At 44.6% G+C, this 21,229-nt stretch overlaps 1 protein-coding gene across 2 annotated transcripts in view; it reads left to right on the top strand.

Annotated features, from left to right (window-relative positions):
• Positions 1 to 5,798: 5,798 nt before the first annotated feature.
• trim62.1 (tripartite motif containing 62, tandem duplicate 1) overlaps positions 5,799 to 21,229 on the top strand; it is an 87,109-nt gene continuing 71,678 nt past the window's right edge. Inside the window, exons 1-2 of one of the 2 annotated variants that reach the window (XM_015336796.2) lie at positions 5,799 to 6,155; positions 6,834 to 7,355. In XM_015336796.2, the coding sequence (XP_015192282.1) occupies positions 6,948 to 7,355 (408 nt within the window). In that variant the 5' untranslated portion in view covers positions 5,799 to 6,155; positions 6,834 to 6,947. Of the gene's footprint in view, positions 7,356 to 21,229 lie in introns of both variants that reach the window. The other variant, XM_006641863.3, reaches the window with a different exon arrangement.

Here is a 21,229-nt window from a genome sequence, read left to right as displayed (position 1 = left end):
CCACAGGTCCTGCCAACACATCTCAACCTGTTCCACCCTTTCTCATCTTGGCCATTCTCCGTGGTTTGCCTGGGACACCAACATGTCATGCTTCTCCTGTTTTTGCCCTCCTCTGACTGTGATCTTCCTTTGCTCTGGTGGATTTGCCCTCTGACCCCTTATAGCTGTCAGACTGGAAATCACTCTACCATAGACATCTTACCTTACAATCACTCTGCTGTAGAGACCTTGCCCTACATTTGCTCTACTGTAGAGGTCTTACCTTACAATCACTCTACTGTAGAGGGCTGCCTTCACATCTTCCAGCTCTTCCTTTGTCATCTAGTTTGTTCCAGTTCTCAGCACTGAGTCTTCCTGACACGTTCAGAATAATACTCCTGCATTGTCAATATCCATTTAAATTTTGGAGCACTTAATTTCCTGTGTTTAGAGATGAGTCTGGCAGTTACAATATTCAGTTTCCATCAGTAAGCACTCGACTAAAGAAACTTGGAGCTCCCAGACACTTTCAGATGTATGCACTGACAAGTGCTTTCATTTTCTCTGCTGCTGATAGAACAACTTCATACAGTCAGGAGCCAGACTGAAAGCACTAGACCTTAGGTTTACCGAGCAAGATACTCTTCTGTACGACAGATTTCCTCTCCTGCTCTTGGTGTGGACCTTTTGTCTTCTGATTTTCATTACAGCTGAACTTAGTTCGGCTCATCAAGCTCTTATTTTCTCTTGTATTTTAAAGACTTTCAGTTCTTAAATAGTAGAATACGATTTGAAATTCGCATCAAACATGTGGTAAATGCTGGGTTTCAGCTTACCTCTTACTTATTTTTCTGTTTCTGTGATTTGCTGTATGGACCCGAAGGGGTAAATTCAATCACTAACAATGCTTAATGTCATTTCCACCTGGGTCTGCACATCGGTAACTGATTGATAAAGAGGCGCTTAGAAAGCTGTAGGGGAGCAACAATTTTAAATAGAATTCTTCTCACTATGTTTCTGGGAAATTATGCAACTGAAAGTGATTATTTCTGAGACTAAATCCTGGGTGCAGAAAATAAAGATCAATCGGGTGGTTTAATTAAGGGCTGAATAAGTTAAATTATGAAGGAAAGGTGGAAGGAAGACACTGAGATAGCCACCGCGGATTTAGGAAACTTGATTGGATTAAATGTTCTACCTGTTGTCTGATGCCCCCCACATGGACTGTGTCTTACCATGTCTTGTACCATCTTAAAAGACAGGTAGCACTGACATGTTGGGAATAGTTTCGCCATCAATTTACAGTAAACCTTGTAACTGTTTTTCCTCTGAGGACAGAAATTTGTCTGGATTTAGAAGAATTTGCATTTCATTCTTGCCCATTTAATGTTATCTGCTAGATAGCTAGCAGTCTGTGCACTCTGTTGTGGGTGTGGAGGTTATGTAATCCATGAACTGTAAGTGGAAGAAGTTGTGTGCCAGGAATTGGGCATTCACTTCCCACTACTCATTTTGGTGTGCTAATTATATCTTTCAATGCCATGGTGAAAGCCAGTGGAGAAATAGCACATCCTGCCATTATCAGGACTATTTAGTAACCTCTTGGTTATGTCAGTGCCTGGTCAGTACCTGGATGGGAGACCTCCTGGGAAAAACTAAGGTTGCTGCTGGAAGAGGTCTTAGTGGGGCCAGTAGGGGGTGCTCACCCTGCAGTCTGTGTGGGTCCTAATGTCCCTGTATAGTGATGGGGCACTATACCGTAAAAAGGCGCCATCCTTCAGATGAGACATAAACTGAAGTCCTGACTCTCTGTGCTGTCTTTTAAAATCCCAGGGTGTTTCTTGAAAAGACTACCCCAGCATCCTGGCCAAATTTCCCCCCTGGCCTTTACTAATCATGGCCTCCTAATAATCCCAATTTCTGAACTGGCTTCATCATTCTGTTCTCCTCCCCACTGATAGCAGGTGTGTGGTGAACGTACTGGCACAATTTGGCTGCTGTCGCATCATCCAGGTGGGGCTGCACACTGGTGGTGGATGGGGGGATCCCCATTACCTGTAAAGCGCTTTGAGAGGATTGTCCAGATAAGCACTATATAAGTGTAAGCAATTATTTTTATTATGTGTTCCATACCTTTCAAGGTTGTTATCACTCTGGTCTCTACAGGAGCTGTTTCTAGAACAATGGTTACCCATCCTCGGTCCTTCAGCTTTTGTAGATGTATTAAAACAGTCACTAAAGATTGTTAACAAAAAGAGATCAGAATAACACATAGATGACCTTGTGTCATACAGGACCAAGACTGTAGAGGTCCCTTTCATTGTAACACGTACTGCAGACCATTGGATTGTTATTCTAGTTATACTCTTCAGTCTTTTATACAAATTCAATTAGAATTACTGAGCTCTACCTGAGGAGCACAACTTTATTTATTAAGGTACATAACTATACCTGGCGATCTGAGCGAGGGTAGTATTGTGCAGCTGTTCTCTCAGAAAGAGCTGGGCCAAGCTGTACCACTTCGGAAAGAGGATTCAATGACTTTCACTCAGAAATGTGTTTTTGACTCTTTAAAGTAAAAGAGCGATGAAGCAAAAAAACCAGAGCTGCTGCACTGTAATGTACACACAAGTCTGCACTGATCTGCGGATCTAGCTGTTGAAAATATTTTGACCAAGCTCGATTTAGAAACGTACAGTTCTTTACATGCAGAAGCAGAGCAGTTTTTTTTTTCTGCAGTGAGAGCCCACAGGTGGTTAGTGTGTCATTTCCATTCAAGCTGAACCTGTTTAAACAGTTCTGACTGCACACAATGGCTCTGCACAAAACGAGCAGAAACAAACAGGAATATCTTGTGGGTGTGCCACTTTCCAGACAAGAGATTGCTGGAGCCTGCAGGAGTGAGATTCAAATACAGTTTTATCCACTGGCAATCAGCCTTGTTGCTACTTTTTCTGATGCTGCTGTTTTATGAAAAAGGAACCTGAAAGATGCAAGACTCCTGTTTGCACGCTTCTGCTTCATGATTAATATACATCCAAAAATCTAAGAATGAAAATAAAAAAAATTGATTTTAACAACACCTAAGACATGCAGTGCCGCTGACTAATCTCAGCTGGAGGCCAGATTTCAGAGGATGGTGTGAACAGACTGTGTCACAGAAAATAAAAGGATTTGTATTCCTGCATAGATGGTGCATAAACATATCCGAAATAAAACATTATAATGAAGTACAAATGTACAGTTCCTCAGCATGGTCCCTTTCAAAAGATGTCCCATTTTGTGGAAATCACAAAATATACCAGCTTTAAAATAAGCATCTCAAAGTGCTTTACAGCATGTGTTAAAAAGAAAAAAGCAGCATAAACAAAGGAAAAAAAGTTATAAGGCTAGTAAAGTACAGTAAAAAATACGTTCATATAAGAAACACAAGCTGTAAGAAGTGCAGCAGAAGATGCATGATCATTAGAGATTGGAGACAGTCATTGAACAAAAGCTTTTGTGAAAAGAAAGTTTTGGAGTCTAGATTTAAATACATTTAGGGAAGGTAACTCTATGATTTCCTTGGGAATAAAATTCCAGAGCTTTGGGGGTGCAACAAGAGATGTCCCTGTCACCCACAGAATGTAGAAAAGTTTGGGGGACAAACAGGAGACCCAGAGTCAGACAAAGTCTGTGTCTTTATACAACTCTGTGCCGGTATTGTTTTAAAAGTTCCTTGATCTTCATAAGAAAATCTTTGCCTAAAATTAACTACAGTACCTGAAAGAGGAACCTTACTGAAATAAGCATATTTAATCTTATGAACGTCTTGTATTGCATACAGAGGCCACTCATTACTATGTGACTTGTTAAAGTAATTTTGTGTACCTAAATTACTTTTGCCACAGCAAAGGGTTTCTGTAATTATAATTTTTCATTTTTCTTTCGCATTAATTATCTGTTTACTCGTTTTGCTTTAAACATGAAAAGTATGCTGTTAATATAAAAAATATTATTTCGTACTTCAAAATATCATGACTGCAGGCTTTTAAGCAACAAAATGTGAAAACTGTACAAGGATCTGAATACTTTTTCAAGATATTATATACTACATTTAAAATAAAAAAGGTATTTAATTTTTTACAGATAACAAACATGAATAAATATACTGCATTCACACAATTGTACAGCCTATCTCTATGATCAATAGTTAAAATGTCAGCTAATCAATAACACAGATCACTAATTCCTCAAACAGATGTCAGATGCCTAAGCAGTGATCCAACTTATTTTCATTCCATAGACACTACAAAGTACAGGCTAATGATGTCAAAGAAGATATAAGATCTACAGAAGGTGGCTGTAACATTTGATTTGGCTATTCAGGCAAGACCAATTACACAAGAGAAGACATACAACCGCAAAATGCCAGAGAGGAAAAATATTTCTAAAAGCTCAAATTTTGGCTCTTATAGAGGGAATATAAACACCCAGATGAGATGCTAAGCACTGGCAGATTTCTTTCTGCAGAAGTGGGAGTGCCAGTTCATTAGAGAACTGATCAACTGTGCCAGAGCAAACGTGGCACCAAGATTTGTGATTTTTGTGAGCTCGGAGAAAAGACATTTCATTGCCAGCAACTACTGCTGCACGCTGTATTGTTGTGCATTTGATAAATAAACTTTGATTTGATTTGATGGCTGCTACCAAGACTCAAGTCTCTTCGTCAGACACTGCACAGGTCTTGGCAGTACAGTGAGCAGGGGTGTGGAGCTTGCCTGATGAGGTCCAGACAGCAGGGTCTGATGAATCTGAGGGTTTGAGCTACAGCCATGTGGAGTAATACCACAGTCCAGGAGGCAGGAGTGGCTCAAAGGCAGCAGGTGTGTGTACTGGGGAGGTGTGAAAGGGTTGGATATTGTAGGTTTTTCTACATGCGGAGCTCACTCAGGTTCAGTCCAGTGCTACAGCACTAACACAAAGCCTCCAACCTTAGAGTAGAAAACAATCAGGTCCCAGGACCTGAATGGAGAATGCAGCATGAACCCTCTTGATAAGGCTGCACAGTAAAATATCTTATCTCTCAAAAGAGGAATTTGTGCTAGTTTCTGACATAGTGCGCAAACCATTAGTGTGCCTCAAGTTTATAACCAGCCCGTCCGCATTTACTGGATAAATGAACCACAGGCATCTCTTGCGTGACGATCTTTTCACGCAGCTCTAGAAACCCTACAAGTGTTTCACACTTCCTAGTGCCATAGCTATGTAAACATTTAAAAACTCAACATTTGTTCTTTTTTTTATTTTAATGCAAAATACATACTTATAACCCTACAGGTTAGGCTTGCTAACCAGGAGAAAAATGTGCAAGCCGAGAGAGCTGTTCCATGAAAAGCAACACACACAGGCAAGCTCGAAAAACTAGACTTTGTGTATCATCAGGAAATCGGCAAAAACTACCAACGTGCTCTGTGCTGCGATAACGTTACAGCCGAGACTAATTACTGCCGTCACCTTTACCAATCAGCTGTTCTTCACAGGGATAAGCTGAAGCACCGACCCTCTCCGCACAGAACAATGAGGAAGTCTGCGCGCATCCACCGCCGTGCGGCGGGGGGACACCGCCACACGACTTCGCTCCTGTCGGCGACTGGGGCGCTGGAAACATAAAACAATCCGGACAAATGAATAACAAGACCTAACCACAGCGCCCATGTGTAAAGGTAGCCGCGACACTCGGCTGTTTTTCGGAGGCAACCCCACAGATCCCCCCCCCACCCCCCATGGTGCGCGCAGGTGACGGATTGGTTTATCCCAGCGCTCCGCTCCTGTTCCTTCCTGGATTGAGGGAGACACTGGGAACTGGGCTTCGGAGGTGGAGGGACACCGGGAAAGGCGGAGAGAGGAGGGGGGAAATATTGCGGATCCAGAGTTCACAAAAAGCGGAAAAACTAAGGCAGCGGCGCCGTGTCCGGCTCGGTAATCCCGCAAGTTTGGGCGAAGAGGAGCTGAAGTCGTTCAGCGGCGCACGAAGCCCAAGGTTTAGCAGAGGGACGGTTGCGGGGTCTGTTTAGGAAGACGAGTTAGCTCGCCAGATAGCTGCCGGAGGTGGGTGTTCAGGAGAGCCGAGCAGGAGCCCATCTGCAACTAGCGATTTGAATTGGGGATCTGGAGGAAAAGACGCCGGTTTTAAGGTGAAGTAACGGACACATAAGAGTTTCTGAGAAGCCCGAGCTTGTGTCTGCAGAGACATACCGAAATACGGGCACGGCGAGGATAAAAAAAAACAGCGAAGCGAGTGAGAAAGCACCTCTGTGGGAGTCGGTAATTAGGTGCTTCCGCTGGATAAGTTAAAGAAAATTACTGTAATTCTGAACGGGGATGCTGCTGATCTTACACAGCCGAGCGACCCCGCGTCATTATTAAAGTAGATCATAAAGTTTCCGTACTGACACCGAGCGCCGTGGGGTTTTTTTGTAATCCGAGGAAAGGGCATTGTTTTATTGTTAGGCGAAGATAAAAGGAAGTGTTGTTAAACAGCTCTGATAAAAAAAAATCGTGACAGCTTTGGTGCCGTTTTATAGATGGGCTTTCAGAAGAAGTCTAAATAGCAGACTTTGACTGGAGTTCCTCTTTGTGTTTAAAGGTAGTGCAACTGCTATCTGTTGTCTAAACAAGATTGCAGATTGTCGTCTGTTCACAGTGCCAGGTTGGGCGATACCGTGTGCGCCGCGGAGTGCTCTGTTTCACGTTTTCTTAGGATTTATTAATTAACCCTTGTGAAGTTTTTATTTTCTTACTTACTTCATCTGCGACGGCAAGTGCCCGCAAAAACCATTCACGTCGCGATTGTGTCGTCTCTGTTGCCATAGTCGACACTCCCCGGGGGATTTAGGGGCTCCGCACCGTGCACCTCGGACCCAGTGCCCAGCCGTACAGTGGAGTGATTTCGTTTAAATGCCTCAGCTTTAAAAGTGTGCTTGCAAATGGCTTGCAGTCTGAAGGACGAGCTTCTGTGCTCCATCTGCCTGAGTATTTACCAAGACCCCGTCAGCTTCGGGTGCGAGCACTACTTCTGCAGGAAGTGCATCACGGAGCATTGGAGCAGACAGGAGCCCCACGGAGCCCGGGACTGTCCGGAGTGCCGCCGCACCTTCGCCGACCCGCTCCTGTCCCCCAGCCTCAAGCTCTCCAACATCGTGGAGAGGTACTCCGCCTTCCCGCTCGACGCCATCCTCAATGCCCAGAGGAACTCATACCCCTGCAAGGACCACGAGAAGGTCAAGCTCTTCTGCCTCAGTGACAAGACGCTGGTCTGCTTCTTCTGCGACGAGCCGGCCGTCCACGAGCAGCACCAGGTCACCACCATCGACGAGGCGTTCGAAGAAATCCAGGTACGTGCCCTCTTCTCCTGTCACCTGCGATGTCAAACTCGCCCATGGGCGCGAAACAAGACCTGATAGCTTCACTGAGGTGACTGTTGAGGTCAGGGAAGGGTTTGTTTTACGTGTTGAAAGCCTGCCCTTTTAGAACGTGGTATGCCTTTTAAAACTACCGTTTCTGGTTTTCTATAACTGTTGAGAACCCCCTGTTACAAGAGGAGCTGAGTTGTTCTCAAAGCGTTCTGTCAGGAGACACCAAAAGAGAGGTGAAAAGGTTGGTGTACATGTCCCTCATTCACAAATTTGTTCTCCCGGATTTGGCAGACCTTGATAGCCGCACAGCTGCGCGAGACCTAGTTTGGGGTTTCCCAGCTGTGCTGTCGTGCGGCAAAGTTGTATTACACCGCTCACAGCCCCACAAGTGCCTCAGCCAAGTGCTGATTAGGAGGGCAAGGGAAGGAACGCCATCTCCACTTTTGCTTGTCAGCAGCGTTCTCCCTTGTGTGAGGGGCCAGTGACTCTGGGCTGAGGTGCAGTGTTGCTGGCTGTGGTTTAGGCTGAGGTGTGCAGGGTTTTTGGAGCGACAAGGGAAAATACCATCTAGAGAAGACAAGGCAGTCCACTGTGTGCCACAAAGGTGACGGACTCAGTTCCTCAGAGCACTGCTGGTCCTCCTCGTTTTCAGTTCAGCTGGAGACCTTCTGATTTTAATTATTGGCTAAGCAGCACATTGTTTGAAAGCAGACAGTTGAAAGACGGGCTTTATTGAGTGTAGATCACCTATGAAACATTTTTGTGACTTTTCTGTCGTGAAGTTATTTTTCCAGTTAATCAAACACGTCATTTAAGGAAGAGAGTGTTTACCTGGGGAAGCAGCCAGGAGATCCTAGAACTCTAGTAGAACTAGTATCTGTCGCACCTAGTGAATCAGATTCCTTTTCCAGACGTCAGTATTTCTCAAGAAGTGTAAGAAAGATTAAAAATAGCAGCCACTGGGCCAGTGTAGGTTGGTAACAGCTAATTTATCCAAGAATCTTTCCTTTTCTTGAAGGAAGCCAGGGTATCAGTTCCAAAAACATGGCTGGGCTTCTTGTTCCACGCTCCCGCCACCTATTGTGTAAAGGATTTGCCTTCTGTTCTCCGTTATAAATGCACTTCTCTGATTCCAGCTTTTGGGTTCCAGTTGGCCAAAACTGTACACGGTATTCTTCACGGGGGTCTTACCATGCACTGCACAACTTCAAATATGACATTCCATGATATCAATGGCATTTTCATACTGATCCGTGAGCTGAAAGAGAAGTGCCTTTCCCTCTCTCTGCCCCGGGGATCAGGGCAGCAGGTGGATTACAGAGAGAGTGAACTGCCCAGTTGGCACAGCGCTTCAGTTGTTGTGAGGTCTGCTTCTCTGGAACCTTAGATTCTGTGCTTTGTGCCTTTAGCTCATCGTTTCCCCCTCCCCATATTTGAAATTACTTTTTGTTTGGAAATTGACTAAATGTACTCATTTTGTAAATCTGCTCCATTTATACCAGCTTCAGCTCTTGCAACCTCTAAACTAGAGACAGGGGCAAATGAGAGGAGAACGCCTCTGCTCAGACATGCCCATGATCTCAACCCGTCACGATCTGAAATGCACAGCCAATGCCACAGTGCCCCAACGGGAACAGCAGTCTTTAGTGGAACAGACATTCTGGGGGCTACTGTTATATAGCAAGCTGGCAATATCCTACCCATCTCCAGTCCTAACGCTGGAGGCTCTTGCCTGCACAACTCTGGGGAGGCTAGAGCTGCTGTCCTCTGCATGACTGGGCTTTATGAAGGAGAGCCACCTCAAGACTTCATAGGTCTGTTTTGCTCTCAGATGTGAGAAAGTTAAAACTGAATTCATATCAGTTGAATTTGGGGGGCGGTCCGGTGGCTCTGTGGCTAAGGATCCGTGCCTGTGGCTGGAAGGTTGCCAGTTCGTATCCCGCAGCCGGCAGAGGAATCCTACTCCGGTGGGCCCCTGAGCAAGGCCCTTAACCCCAACTGCTCCAGGGGCGCCGTATAAATGGCTGACCCTGCGCTTTGACCCCAAGCTTCTCTCCCTGTCTGTGTGTCTCATGGAGAGCAAGTTGGGGTATGCAAAAAGAGAAATCCCTAATGCAAGAAATTGTATATGGCCAATAAAGTGATCTCATCTCATATCAGGATTCATGTAAGTAGAGGCTGAAACTAAGTTCGCAGGATGCCAAGTGTTCATTTGCCACTTGTTGTGAAAAGGCCGGGAGCAAGCTCTCACTTGGATTTGCATGCATGTTAGGATCTGGGTAGGATAAAAAAAAAGCGAGGCAGGTACTAGAAACTGCTCGCTGAACAGCAGTCTGCGGTGATGTCGCATGTACAGCTGTATGCAACTTGAAAGAGACCGCAAACTTTTTCCCAAAAACATCTATCTGAAAATAGCTTAAGGAAAACCATCCTTTGGTATCCCTATTTACAATTAAACACCTGTTTGTAGTATCTAGGTCAGAGGTGAAAAGAATAAAAAAATGTTGAATTTCAGGTAAATTGTTTCTAAAGAAGTGTGTGTGGGTAAAATGAAGTTTTGTACTTGGTACTTGGTTTGTACTTGGAATATGCTCTTCTATAATACTGCTGACAAGAAAGCAGCTTATATTTTTTTTAAAGATCTAAGCTGGTCTAAGTGTCAGGGCTCATTGTGTTGGAGATGCGTCCGATACTTCATCACCCGGTTCTTGCTCTGACTCAGGAGAAAAGGGAGATCTGGAGTGTCTCTCTGGGTCTCCAGGGTGTCTCTGTATTTCCAACGTTGGCACTTTGACAAGTGTTGTGTGTGCAGACCTCGGGTCACCCTGTCAGGGGTTCCTAATCTGCTCATGGGGACCCCCACCCTAGCTGCTCTTTGTTCTATCTGACTATGCGATTAAATAGTTGAACCCTTGACGCGCCTCATTATCGGTTTAATTTTAACTCGGGAAGTTTCTTAACGTGGGAGCATGTCTTCTAACTGCTGTGTTTCATAAGTAACTTGAAATCTCCGACCTTTGAGTTCCAAGGCTTCGACCAAGCAAATTGTTGGTCCATTTGAGGATTTGTGGCCATGAAGAGTTCAGCTTCGACGATGACCAGCATGTCTGTGGGTCTCCAGGGCCAGGAGTAGGGAAACCTGTTGGGCTCTCCCCCAGGATTTTGTAAGTTTAAATGCCGAGACGCTGTCCTTTGTTTGCTGCTGGTTTGATTCTGTGGCTTGTGTTTGAAGGCGTTCTAGTGACAGTGACACATCTCTGGGGCTCTGCTCTCCTGCGCTACTCTATTAGTGTGTCTGTCTGAGGACTGATTGACATTACCGCTGTGCACTCTCGCGGATTTGTCTCCGAGAGGGATTTTGCCACGACACACGTGCGAAAGCTGCTTTTAGTAGAGACGTTGTGCATCAGAGCTGTTGGGTGTGAAAGGGAGGCGCTTTGTTTCTGCAGATCCGGTGCAGGGGATTACTGCTTCGACTTTTTTTTTTTGTAGCTCCCCCTGCCGCCTGGCCGTCCTGCCCTCGCCTTGGAACGCCGGGATACTCGGCCATGTGCGCCCTTTTCCGAATCGCTTGAAAAATGCAGTGCTTGAAAACTTCAAACTTCCCTTTCGCTGGCGGAGCTGGGTGGGAAGGTCAGGGCTTCTCGTTCTGATCGCTGTTCAGAGCGCAGGAGCCACGGCGCCGTGCACGAGCACGTCTCTCGCTAAAATGCGAGGCCTAAAAGCACGCCAATTACCGTGCGTGCTGGAGCCTCTGTGATCTCGCCGTAGGCTTAATTAGTACAAGATGCTGCATTTGTGCTGAGCAGTTTGCATTTTATTTCATCGTGAGATCCTCACGGGCTCGACGCCGGCTTACTCCTGACTTCCCAAACGCTGGATTTCTTCAGGCAGCCTCGAGTTCTACCTGGCTTGTCAATTCAGACCCGCGCCGGCCGGCGGGGTGTCTGAATAAGATGAGGGGCGCTCATCGTGGCGACGCAGGGTGTCCAGAGTGCTTGTGCTCGATTGGCAAGGCTCTCCAGCACGGAAGCCACTTTCTAAAGGAACCCCCCCCTGAGGAGACTGTGAATGCAGCAGTGTTTATCTTCAGAAAGCCCCTTTAGCAGAACGGAAAGCACACAGTATACTGTGTCTCCGGAGAGCACCAGCACATCATTATTCAGCAGTGGGTACGGATTCCTGACTGGAACTGGCAGGGAGGGAGGGGAATCTGACAACAGGAGTTTCATTAAGGATGTATTGACTTTCTTTCCTGGCCTCCAAAACTGGTCTCACAAGTGAGATCCTTCCCTAAACGTCGCCAGCCTCTTTGGTTTGGTTTTTTGTTTGATTTCTGTCAAAGAATGGAAAAGGAGCTGTTACCCTGGGGGCAGTGGTGGCGATTTCTCTGCTTTCTTTCCAGTGTAGAATTCCTAATTGCTGAAGATGATTGGAAAAGGTTGACTAGATGCAAAATAAACTTGCCTGAGTTGACATTTAAATGTTAGATGCAGGTGGTTTGAAATGGTTTTTATTGGGAAGAGAAAAAGTTTTGTAAATCTGGAGATCATTGGCACAGATCACGCTTACCGGGTATAACGTCATGCCTCACTGCTGTCTTTCTTACTATTCAAAGCTGGGCAAGGTAATGGGGGTTGGCTTGCATTTAAAGTCAAATAAATGTATTCAGGTGAATGAATTGGGAGTTTCAAATTTGTTTCCAGTCAAACCTTCAAAGATCGATAAGAGCTTTCGTTTTGCCCCAAAACTTTTTCCAAATCAATCAATGACACTCTGTATCGGTCCCTTTTTTCATCTGGCAAGTATAGAAACTTGCTGGTTCTTCTGTGCTTGTTTGTATTTGGTACCATCTTGCTGCAAATACACCTGCGGAGGCTAATTGAAGTACTTCATTAATGGCATAAATAATTGCTCCTCTTTTTTTAATAAAAATTTGATAGGTCAAATTTCTCAGTTTTTAAGATGCTCTCACTCGCGTTTGCCTTGGCACGATTAATACATTCCATCTGCTGTACAGAGGAGGATAAGATGCCTGATGCGAAGCAGTTTTTGATCTTTTTCTGATCTTACCTGCTGCTGGCTCTGCATATAAACCAACACCTTTTTGTTACTGCATTTTCACAAAGACATGCAGGCATTAAATAGTTTCAGTCGGTCTTTTACCAGCGCAGTCCCTAAAGGAGCATGCAATGAGTAAAACTATGACATGGATCAAATATCTGCTTCCCTGATGTGTGAGCCTGTCAGTTTTGAATCACCAGTAAACCAAAGGGAGATGTGATAAGCTGCAGCAATTATAGAAACTCATGGTAAAGTGTTCTGGGAGAGAGCATTTTCTTGTTAACGGAAGTGCTTCACTCCATGAGACAAAATGATCTGGAAAGCGTTTTGTAAGTGAGACGCTAGACAGCGTGATGTGTGAACCTCCGTAATCACAAACATCTCCATTTCGGAGATGGTTTTGCTGAGCACGTTTGACGGCAGGCATGCTCCTCCCTGAGGCTCGGAGAGCATGGGTACAGCATTCCTCAAACTGCTGTGATCGATTTAAAGCCTTGTAGTTTGTGAGAGCCGCCATCTCTCACAAACATTATTGTTCTGTTTGATTTTGTAAAAAAAAAAAAAGACACCAAAATGCCTGTGTAGCTCTTAAGAGTGCACAGAGGAGAATTATGGCTTGCGTTGGCCATGAGCAATAATGTCTCCTGACCTTTTTCAGTGCCTCCCGAGCCTTGTTTCAAACACTAATGTTCTCTCTGCATTTTGTGTCGTCACTAAGGCCCGAGGAGGCTAATACCCTTTATCTGGGAAATGTTCTGCTCTTAGTAACTCTTAACCTCTTGTCTGACATTAGCCTTCCTTTCCGCCCTTTCCTTGGAATTGAGCTGCAGGACCTGTTCAAGACGCAAATACTAAGTTCTCATGAAACTCCCCCGGAGCTGTTGGCAGCGCCTCCCGAGACACCAAGACTGAAAACACCGACCGTCTCTGTCGGGGTTTTTTCCCCTGTGCCATCTGAATTTTGTGGTTAGAAATTTGTTTGTCGGTGTTCTTTTCCAAAAAAAATGAAGCAAAAAGCTGCTTAGTTTTTTTACTTGTAACGTATCTTTGAACAGCTGGTGAATGCGGCTGTCTATAATAATTCCTCACACTTCTGGACAATCCACTCAAGCGCTTTACAGGTAATGGAGACTCCCTTCCAACACCACCAGTGTGCAGCCCCACTTGGATGATGTGATGGCAGCCAGAGTGCACCAGTACACTCACCACACACCAGCTATCAGTGGGGAGTGAGAGCAGAGGGATGAAGCCAGTTCAGAGATGGGGATTATTAGGAAGCCATGACTGGTAAAGGCCAGAGGGAAATTTGTCCAGGACACCAGGTGTAACAACCCTACTTTTTTTCAAGATTGGTTTTCGGGTTTATAGGTCCCAATAAGTTGTGCTGTCTGTTTGTGCTCAGTGAATCCCCCCTCCTCTATTCTTATTTCCAGACATTTCACTTTTTGGACATAGAATTACCAGTTATTTTTAATCATGTGCCCGCTCAATTTGGAGTCGTGATTGCTGCCTGTAGGTACCCATGGAGTCAAAGGGGGCGCTGTTTCACCCAGAAGCCAGTAAAACCCTGGTCCTCTTGTCCCAACCCTCCTACTGACAGCAGTGAGAGCCACTCCTGGAGTCCTCGTCTCAGTCCGCTCGCTACACAACCCGGGCTTGAACGCACATTAACTGGACCGTGGAGCTCATCAACATCGCCTTTGCATTTAATCCCCAATCAAACTGCTCAATGCAGCTTTGTCATTTAATCCTTTGTGGGCCATTAGTCTAAAGATTTCTGCTCTGGCTCTCCACTGCCGCCCGGTCCTGCAGTCGACGCCCGTGGGCAGGTGAGCCGTGAAAAAATGTGCAGCAATGAGGACTCGATCTTGAACATGGTTACTGGACTATTACAACGTGATCAGATCCATGCCTGTAGAAGACTGAACAACTTCTCACTCGAGTACGTCGACATTTTATAGACTGTTTCCAGTCCTCCAGGGTCCTACTTTCTTCTCTGTGTTATTCTGTGCTTATTATTGTGTAATTGAGCTCAATGTCAAACCTGCTGCGTTGTGGTCCTGCAGGGGCACTGGCTTTGTGTCCTTTCGGTAACATGGTGTGATATTGTCTAAATTGTGATAGTTGTCAGTTTCCGTTTAATTGCGTCTTGGATGATGGGATTTGGCACCGTTGACCTCTTTTTTTCTTCACAGAAGTGGAGTTTTAAAATTGGTTTTACAGACATGTTGTACTTTTCCCACCACAAAGTTTCCCCACCCACAAGATCACCAGTGTGAATTGATGTTAAATGCTGAAGCCCACACGAAGCTTTTATTTTGTATGAGAGCATGCTTTATAAAATAAAGCAGGATTTGAGTGCCTGTGGTTATTACTGTTACACCTATAAGGGAGAACTGCTGAGAATTCCTGCTCCCTGAATGCAAATAGGGCTCTCTGAAGTGGATCCAGCAGGAAATGATTATAAGGAATGCTGCCTATAAAAAAAAAAAATAGAGACTGCCTAATCAATTGTGAGCGAACATTTTAATAGACATTGGCTTTCCTGCCCTAGTCTGTGAGACCTCTATCGAGTGTTTTACAAGCTTAGCTCTTAATTCTGTGACTGATTCAGCTGAAGTCAACTAGTAATTTACAACATTTCAATCTTCCATTTCATTGTGCTTCAGAAACTTTTGGGAGGTGTTCTAGCGTTGTTACCTATAAACCTCTTTTCACTTTGTAGCCTGAGCTTATCAGTTTTCAGAAGCTCAGAAAAGCTGGTCCTGCCCAGTACTGGGACGGGAGACCTCCTGTGTGTGTTACTGGTGGACCAATAACTTTTTTGGTGTGTTTGGTTATGAAAGATCCTATGAGGGCCAGCATTGGTGGCGCAGTGGGTAGTGTTGCTGCTTCGCTGTGCTGGAGCACTAACGTTCGCATGTTCTGTGTCAGTGCCCTGCGATGGACTGGCATCTCACCCTTGTGCCTGTTGCTTGCCAGATTAAGCTTTAATTCTTCAGCAACCCTGAATTGGATAAAACAATTAGAAAATGGATGGATAGAAGACCCTGGTCTTCCTGAAGGTCCCTGTAGATGATAAATCTCAACCCCACCTGATCTGTGGTGTAGTGGGGGTCGCTGGTACAGAATGAAACACCACAGGGCTACACAGCATTGAATTTGAGGATGTAGAACCAAGAAGTTTGCTAATTAATGTCGCTTGAAAAAGTCACACTGTAGATTGTTAAAAAAATGTAAGAAATCTCATCTTGCTGTTACGAAGGTTTAAAGATGTTGCTTTTCATTTTGTTTGACTTATCTTGTAATAGTGCAAACAAGTTCAATCTGAGCCAAACCTGTTCTATACTAGTTCCATTCAAGGGGTAGCTGTGGACTCACTGGGAGAGTTTCTGGAGAGTAACCTCCATGTGAATCATTAAATATGGCAAATGAGGTCCTGATTATCGGAAAGAAGTAACTACATGAGGGTTAATTCAATTCAGTTTATTTTTATGTAGCGCTGTTCACAACAAGGTTGCCCCAAAGTGCTTAACAATGCAAGTGATCGTACATGTTAGGAATACAGAAAAGACTAGAAGACAATGGAGGAGAGGAACCAAAAACTCCTTAGTAAGGAGAAAAAACTCAAGGTCATCCGGCTGCCCAACCCCTTTAGGCATGCTAAGATTGTACAATTAAAAAAAGAAGAGTTTATGGCAAATAAGTGTTTTATTTTAGGAAAATCTCCACCTATTCAACTGTGATGCTTGACGTCATTGGAAATGCTGGTTCTGGAGAACCTGCAGTCAGCAGTTTGCAACTGTTGCAGAAGGAGGTAAAGAACCAGATTGTGACAATAATCCTGAATCCTGCTGCTTCCCAGAGTCCAATATGCCAACACAAGACTTTGGCAATAACTTTTATGTATGCAGTCATGTAGTGTTTTTGTTTTTTTTATTTTTTGGCATTTAGTATGACTTTCCTTCTACCCAGGACATAACTTTGTGAATCCAGTGTTTGTGTCAATTGCATTGATAATAACCAATAGAAAATACAAATGCAATTAAGACAAATTAAAGAAACAGCAATACTGGGCTTAAGTCTAATAGAAACATCTTTGAACAAGTGTGCCAGTAGCACCTCCAGTAATTTAGAAGAATTGTGTTTGCAGATTGCAGCGTTAATAAGATTGTGCCACGGGCACAGGGCAGGGTACACCCTGAATGGGATACCAGTCTATTGCAGGGCACACACAGACTCAAACACAGACAAGCACATCAGGGCCAATTTTCCTAGAAGCCAATTATGTCTTTAGACTGTGGGAGAAAATCCAGGCGAACACGGGGAGAACATACAGACTCCATCCCAAGAATTGAACCCAGAGCCTCAGCGCTCCCCCACTGTGCTGCTGTTGCCTAAATCCATTTTCTTTTAAAAGTAAAGCTTGCCCAGAGTTCTGCTGCTGCTGCAGTTCAGCCACAAACCAGGCCTTGTCAGCCACAGCTGTTTTCTTTTCCTGGGCTCACCTCTGTGGTTTCAACTTTCAACTTTGTCATTATACTTACACAGGTGCATAGTATAGGGAAAAGTGTTTCTCATTAGGCACTCAGGTGCAGTATATAAATAGAACAGAAGATAAGACAATAGACAGTAACACAATAACAGTGTAATAACATAACGTAATCAAAACTGCAAAATCAGCCAACAGAGAGAAGAATACAGCAGGACAAAAACTGCAAGGTAATTTGGGGGGGACAGTGCAAAAATAGGCCGGTGATTAATAAATATTACAACTAATAGTTTTACTGAGTTATCGAAGGGACAGTACAATTTCGGTTTACATTCAGCATGTTTCTATTAAGACATGCTGCTGCAGAATAATTCCATTTGCGTTGCTTTACTCTGCAGTGAAGGCAATGGCATCAGTCTGTAATTTAAGCTCCAATCACCAGAAAACTGCAAAAAGCGATTCATTTTTTTTCACTGCAAACACTTGCTACTTTATACTAGGGTACTATACTGTAGGCTTTGCATTGTCCTCACTCTTCCAGAGGTGAAAAGAGGTATTGGTACACAATCCAACTTTTTATCTTCCTTCAGATATTTGCTTTACTTTTACTTTGGAAGCTAAATGCAAATAAATCCCAATGAGATTTAACAATAATTTACAGGGCAATTAATGGCATTTTCGGCTGCTGTCGAAGCTGATAACTCGGGCTTCTTTTGAAGAAAAGACTGAATGAGGTCCTGACCAAACATCAACCTAGGTTCTTATAGATTATTTTTGCACTATGCATACAGTACTTTTTCCAAATCCATTTTTTTTCCTGCTCTATAAAAAGACGGACTCCTAAAGAGTTAGAAACTGTTCAATCAGTGATTCCCAAGTTCATTGGACAAATTAAGGGATTAAGAGACTGAGCCTAATTTCCTTCTGGGAAAAACTGCACATGCAGTGAATTTCACTGTACAGTGGGCAATTCTCCCACTATTTTTACAGAGGGAAAAGAAGAATCATATTAAAACTAAATGAAATATTGTATAGATTGTTGCTAGAGCTTGTCTGTTTTCTATCTCTATAAACTTCAGCCAACAGCTAAAAGGAACAGTGCATTCTTAATACAGGTCTGTTTTCCTTCACAAAATCTTGGCGGGTTGCAGGGAGAAAATACTTTCTTTCTTTGTCCAAAACGGGGTTTGCTTTGCAGGCAGGTAAAGAGACGCACGATACAAAGTACATTTAAGTGAACATCAGTCCATTAACAAATGAAAAACCATGCCCGCATAAGATTAAAAAAATAAGCCAGAAGCTTTAAATCCTCACAGTCCAAAATGGATAAAAAAGCTGGGTCATCAGCGAGTGAGAACAGCACCTTCGGCTTGTATTTCAGACACCCACACATTCCTCACTGGACACAGTGCATCTGCTTCTTGTCCTGCAGCAGAGTCAGCACTGATTGGAGGAGTAGTGTCTGCCCAGCCTGTCTCGGCCCTCACTCTTCTGTAGAAAGTTCAGGAAGCTCTTACTGAATCTACCCAGCCTGAACCAGTAGTGCTCAATTAAAAGTTCACCACTGGATGAAAACCAGGTCAGAGTCTGTTACTAATGCAGTCTAGCCTTGAATTAGCTATATCTGGGCAGCCTGTGTCCCCAGTTCTTACTTTTATTAGCTTAGCTAAGCTATTCAGAGCCCTCCTCAGAACTTGGAGATGTTAGGCTTTTTAAGTTGCCATTTTGTATTGAAAAGAACAATGTCCAGAGAGGCCATTTAAGCTATTGGTGGGGGGGAAGAAATGATAGGAACACAGTGATAAATATCCCAGGGGAGGCTCAGTTCAGTAATGAATGAAAGGTGAGACATAGCTGAACAGATGATAAATGCTGAAACGCCATTGATCTGCTGTGTGGAAATCAGAAACGCAGTGAAACGGCATTCCAGATTTAGTCAAGATAAGAAGAAGCAGTAAAAACAATTGATTTTGGATTTCTTTTAATTGAATGTGTGAATATGTGAGCCAGAGTTAATTGTTTGCCATTTCTTGAGTATTGACAGTTGTGTTTTTCCCTGTTTTTCTCTATCTGTGAAGTGTGGTGTTTACTGCAAGCATTTTACAATCACCTTGAATGAAGGTGGGACAGCCACAGGAAGAAGTGGTAGTAGCGATAATGGTCTGTAAGAAGTGAGATTTTAGGCAACTTTCTGAATTGGACTGGGTGCACCCTTCCCTGTCTCCTTCTCTGAGTGAAGTCTCCACCACACCAGCGCAGTGCTCAGCTGGAGTTCCTCACATTTATTGCAACGCATCATCACCACGTCACTTCCAATAATGATAATTGCTTACACTTATATAGCACTTTTTCTGGACACTCCACTCAAAGCGCTTTACAGGTAATGGGGACTCCCCTCCACCACCACCAATGTGCAGCATCCACCTGGATGATGCGACGGCAGCCATAGTGCGCCAGAACACTCCCCACACACCAGCTACCAGTGGGGAGGAGAGCAGAGTAATAAAGCCAAATCATAGATGGGGATTATTAGATTACAATAACCCACACTTCCTCCACAACAGCCTCAGCCCAACCCCACAGCTTGCTTTCTTTTACTTTCAATCAATCCATCCTCATTCCAGTCAGGGTCATGCTGGCCCGGAGCCTGTCCCAGGAAGCACTGGGTACACTGGGGGTGACGTGCCTCTCTTTCTGAAAGCTCGGCAGAGCTCACGGGGCTCCTGCCCGTGTCAGAGAGTCCAGTTCACCAGCACTTCAGACCGCTCGGGTCCACACAGAGCACTGGCAGGCTGAGTGATTAGATTCTCCGCTCCTCAAAGGCTAGACCCCGGCTCTCCATCTAGCCCACCACCAGCATTTTTTGTGTTTATTGCAAAGCGGTAAATATTCAGACATCTGGATGCTTTTGAGGCCGTGTTTGTCCCAGTTGCAACTCACTTGTTGAGGGAGAGCTCATCGCAGATCTGCAGGTGAAGCTGGTCATCAATACAGGAGAAGGCTTGCGCGTGCTGCTCTTTCACTGATGAGACTGTCGCTGCCGCACTGCGCTCAGTGCTCCTCGGCGAAGAGAGTGACAGACAGCCTCCTCTCCTCATTGCTCAGTACAGCACTCTCGGGCGACGGCGTGGTGCTTCATTTTTCACTCTCTGCATTTGTTTTCACTGTTTCTCTTACCTCTGCGCATTTGTTATCCTGCAGAATCTGTAAACTGGGCTCGTCTCCATCTCTCAGGGTGTCATTACGGAGAGAGCAGAGAGCGCTGGTCTCTCTCTGTTCCGCCATCAGTCTTGTAGACTGCGCCCAAGAGGCTCATTTTTCCTTTAGTCTTTAGAAACTATCAGGCATGCTCGACATATCATATACATACCTGTATCTGGACTCACCATCAGTCCTTTGCTGCTGTGATTATGTGTTAGAGCATATAGTTAAAGCTTGTTACTGCAAACGAGCAAATTGTGTGCCTTACTTGCTTTCTGAGTTATGCATTATGAACAACAAAGTTTTATTTTTAAACCCTTTAACTCATTTTGACCCATTTTCCTTCCTACGTACAATATTTCTTGTTACTTTTCTGTGGAAAAACTGCACTATCATTTTACAAAACCCATGCGACTGTGCAGAATCGCCGATGTCCTTTAGAGTTTAGCCTCTCTGTAATAAATGTGGGCAACATGGCAGCACAGTGGTTGCTGTCTGGCAGTGCTGGGGCCTTGGGTTCAGTTCTTGGGGTGCTGTCTGTGTGGAGTCTGCATGTAAGTTAATTGACTTCTGGGAAGCTGCCCTGGTGGGAGCGTCTGTGTGCCTTGTGATTGTAGTACTGTCCAGTGCTCCCCCTGCTTTGCGCCCTGTGCTGTCCAGGCCAGGCTCTGGCTGAATTGGATAGTGTCAAGGTGAGGTTGTTTTAATAATAATAATTGCTACACTTATATAGCGCTTTTCTGGATACTCCACTCAAAGGGCTTTACAGGTAATGAGGATCCCCTCCACCACTACCAGTGTGCGGCCCCACCTGGATGATGCGCTGGCAGCCATAGTGCGCCAGAACACTCCCCACAGCTATCCGTGGGGAGGAGAGCAAAGTAATGAAGCTAGTTCAGAGATGGGGATTATTGGGATTGGTAAAGGCCAGAGGGAAATTTACCCAGGGCGCCGGGGTTACACCCCTACTCTTTTCGAGAAACATCCTGGGATTTTAAATGACCACAGAGACTCAGGAATGAGTAGGCGTTAGTGATGTGCAGGTCTGCTTTTATTGACCCTCACTCGCCGGACCTGATCTAATTTTGTTTTTTTT

This window comes from Lepisosteus oculatus, chromosome 25, assembly GCF_040954835.1.
Source record: "Lepisosteus oculatus isolate fLepOcu1 chromosome 25, fLepOcu1.hap2, whole genome shotgun sequence".
In the NCBI taxonomy this organism is placed as follows: Eukaryota; Metazoa; Chordata; class Actinopteri; order Semionotiformes; family Lepisosteidae; genus Lepisosteus; species Lepisosteus oculatus.
Note: the sequence above shows the minus strand (reverse complement) of the source record. Positions and strands in the feature narration are given on the sequence as shown.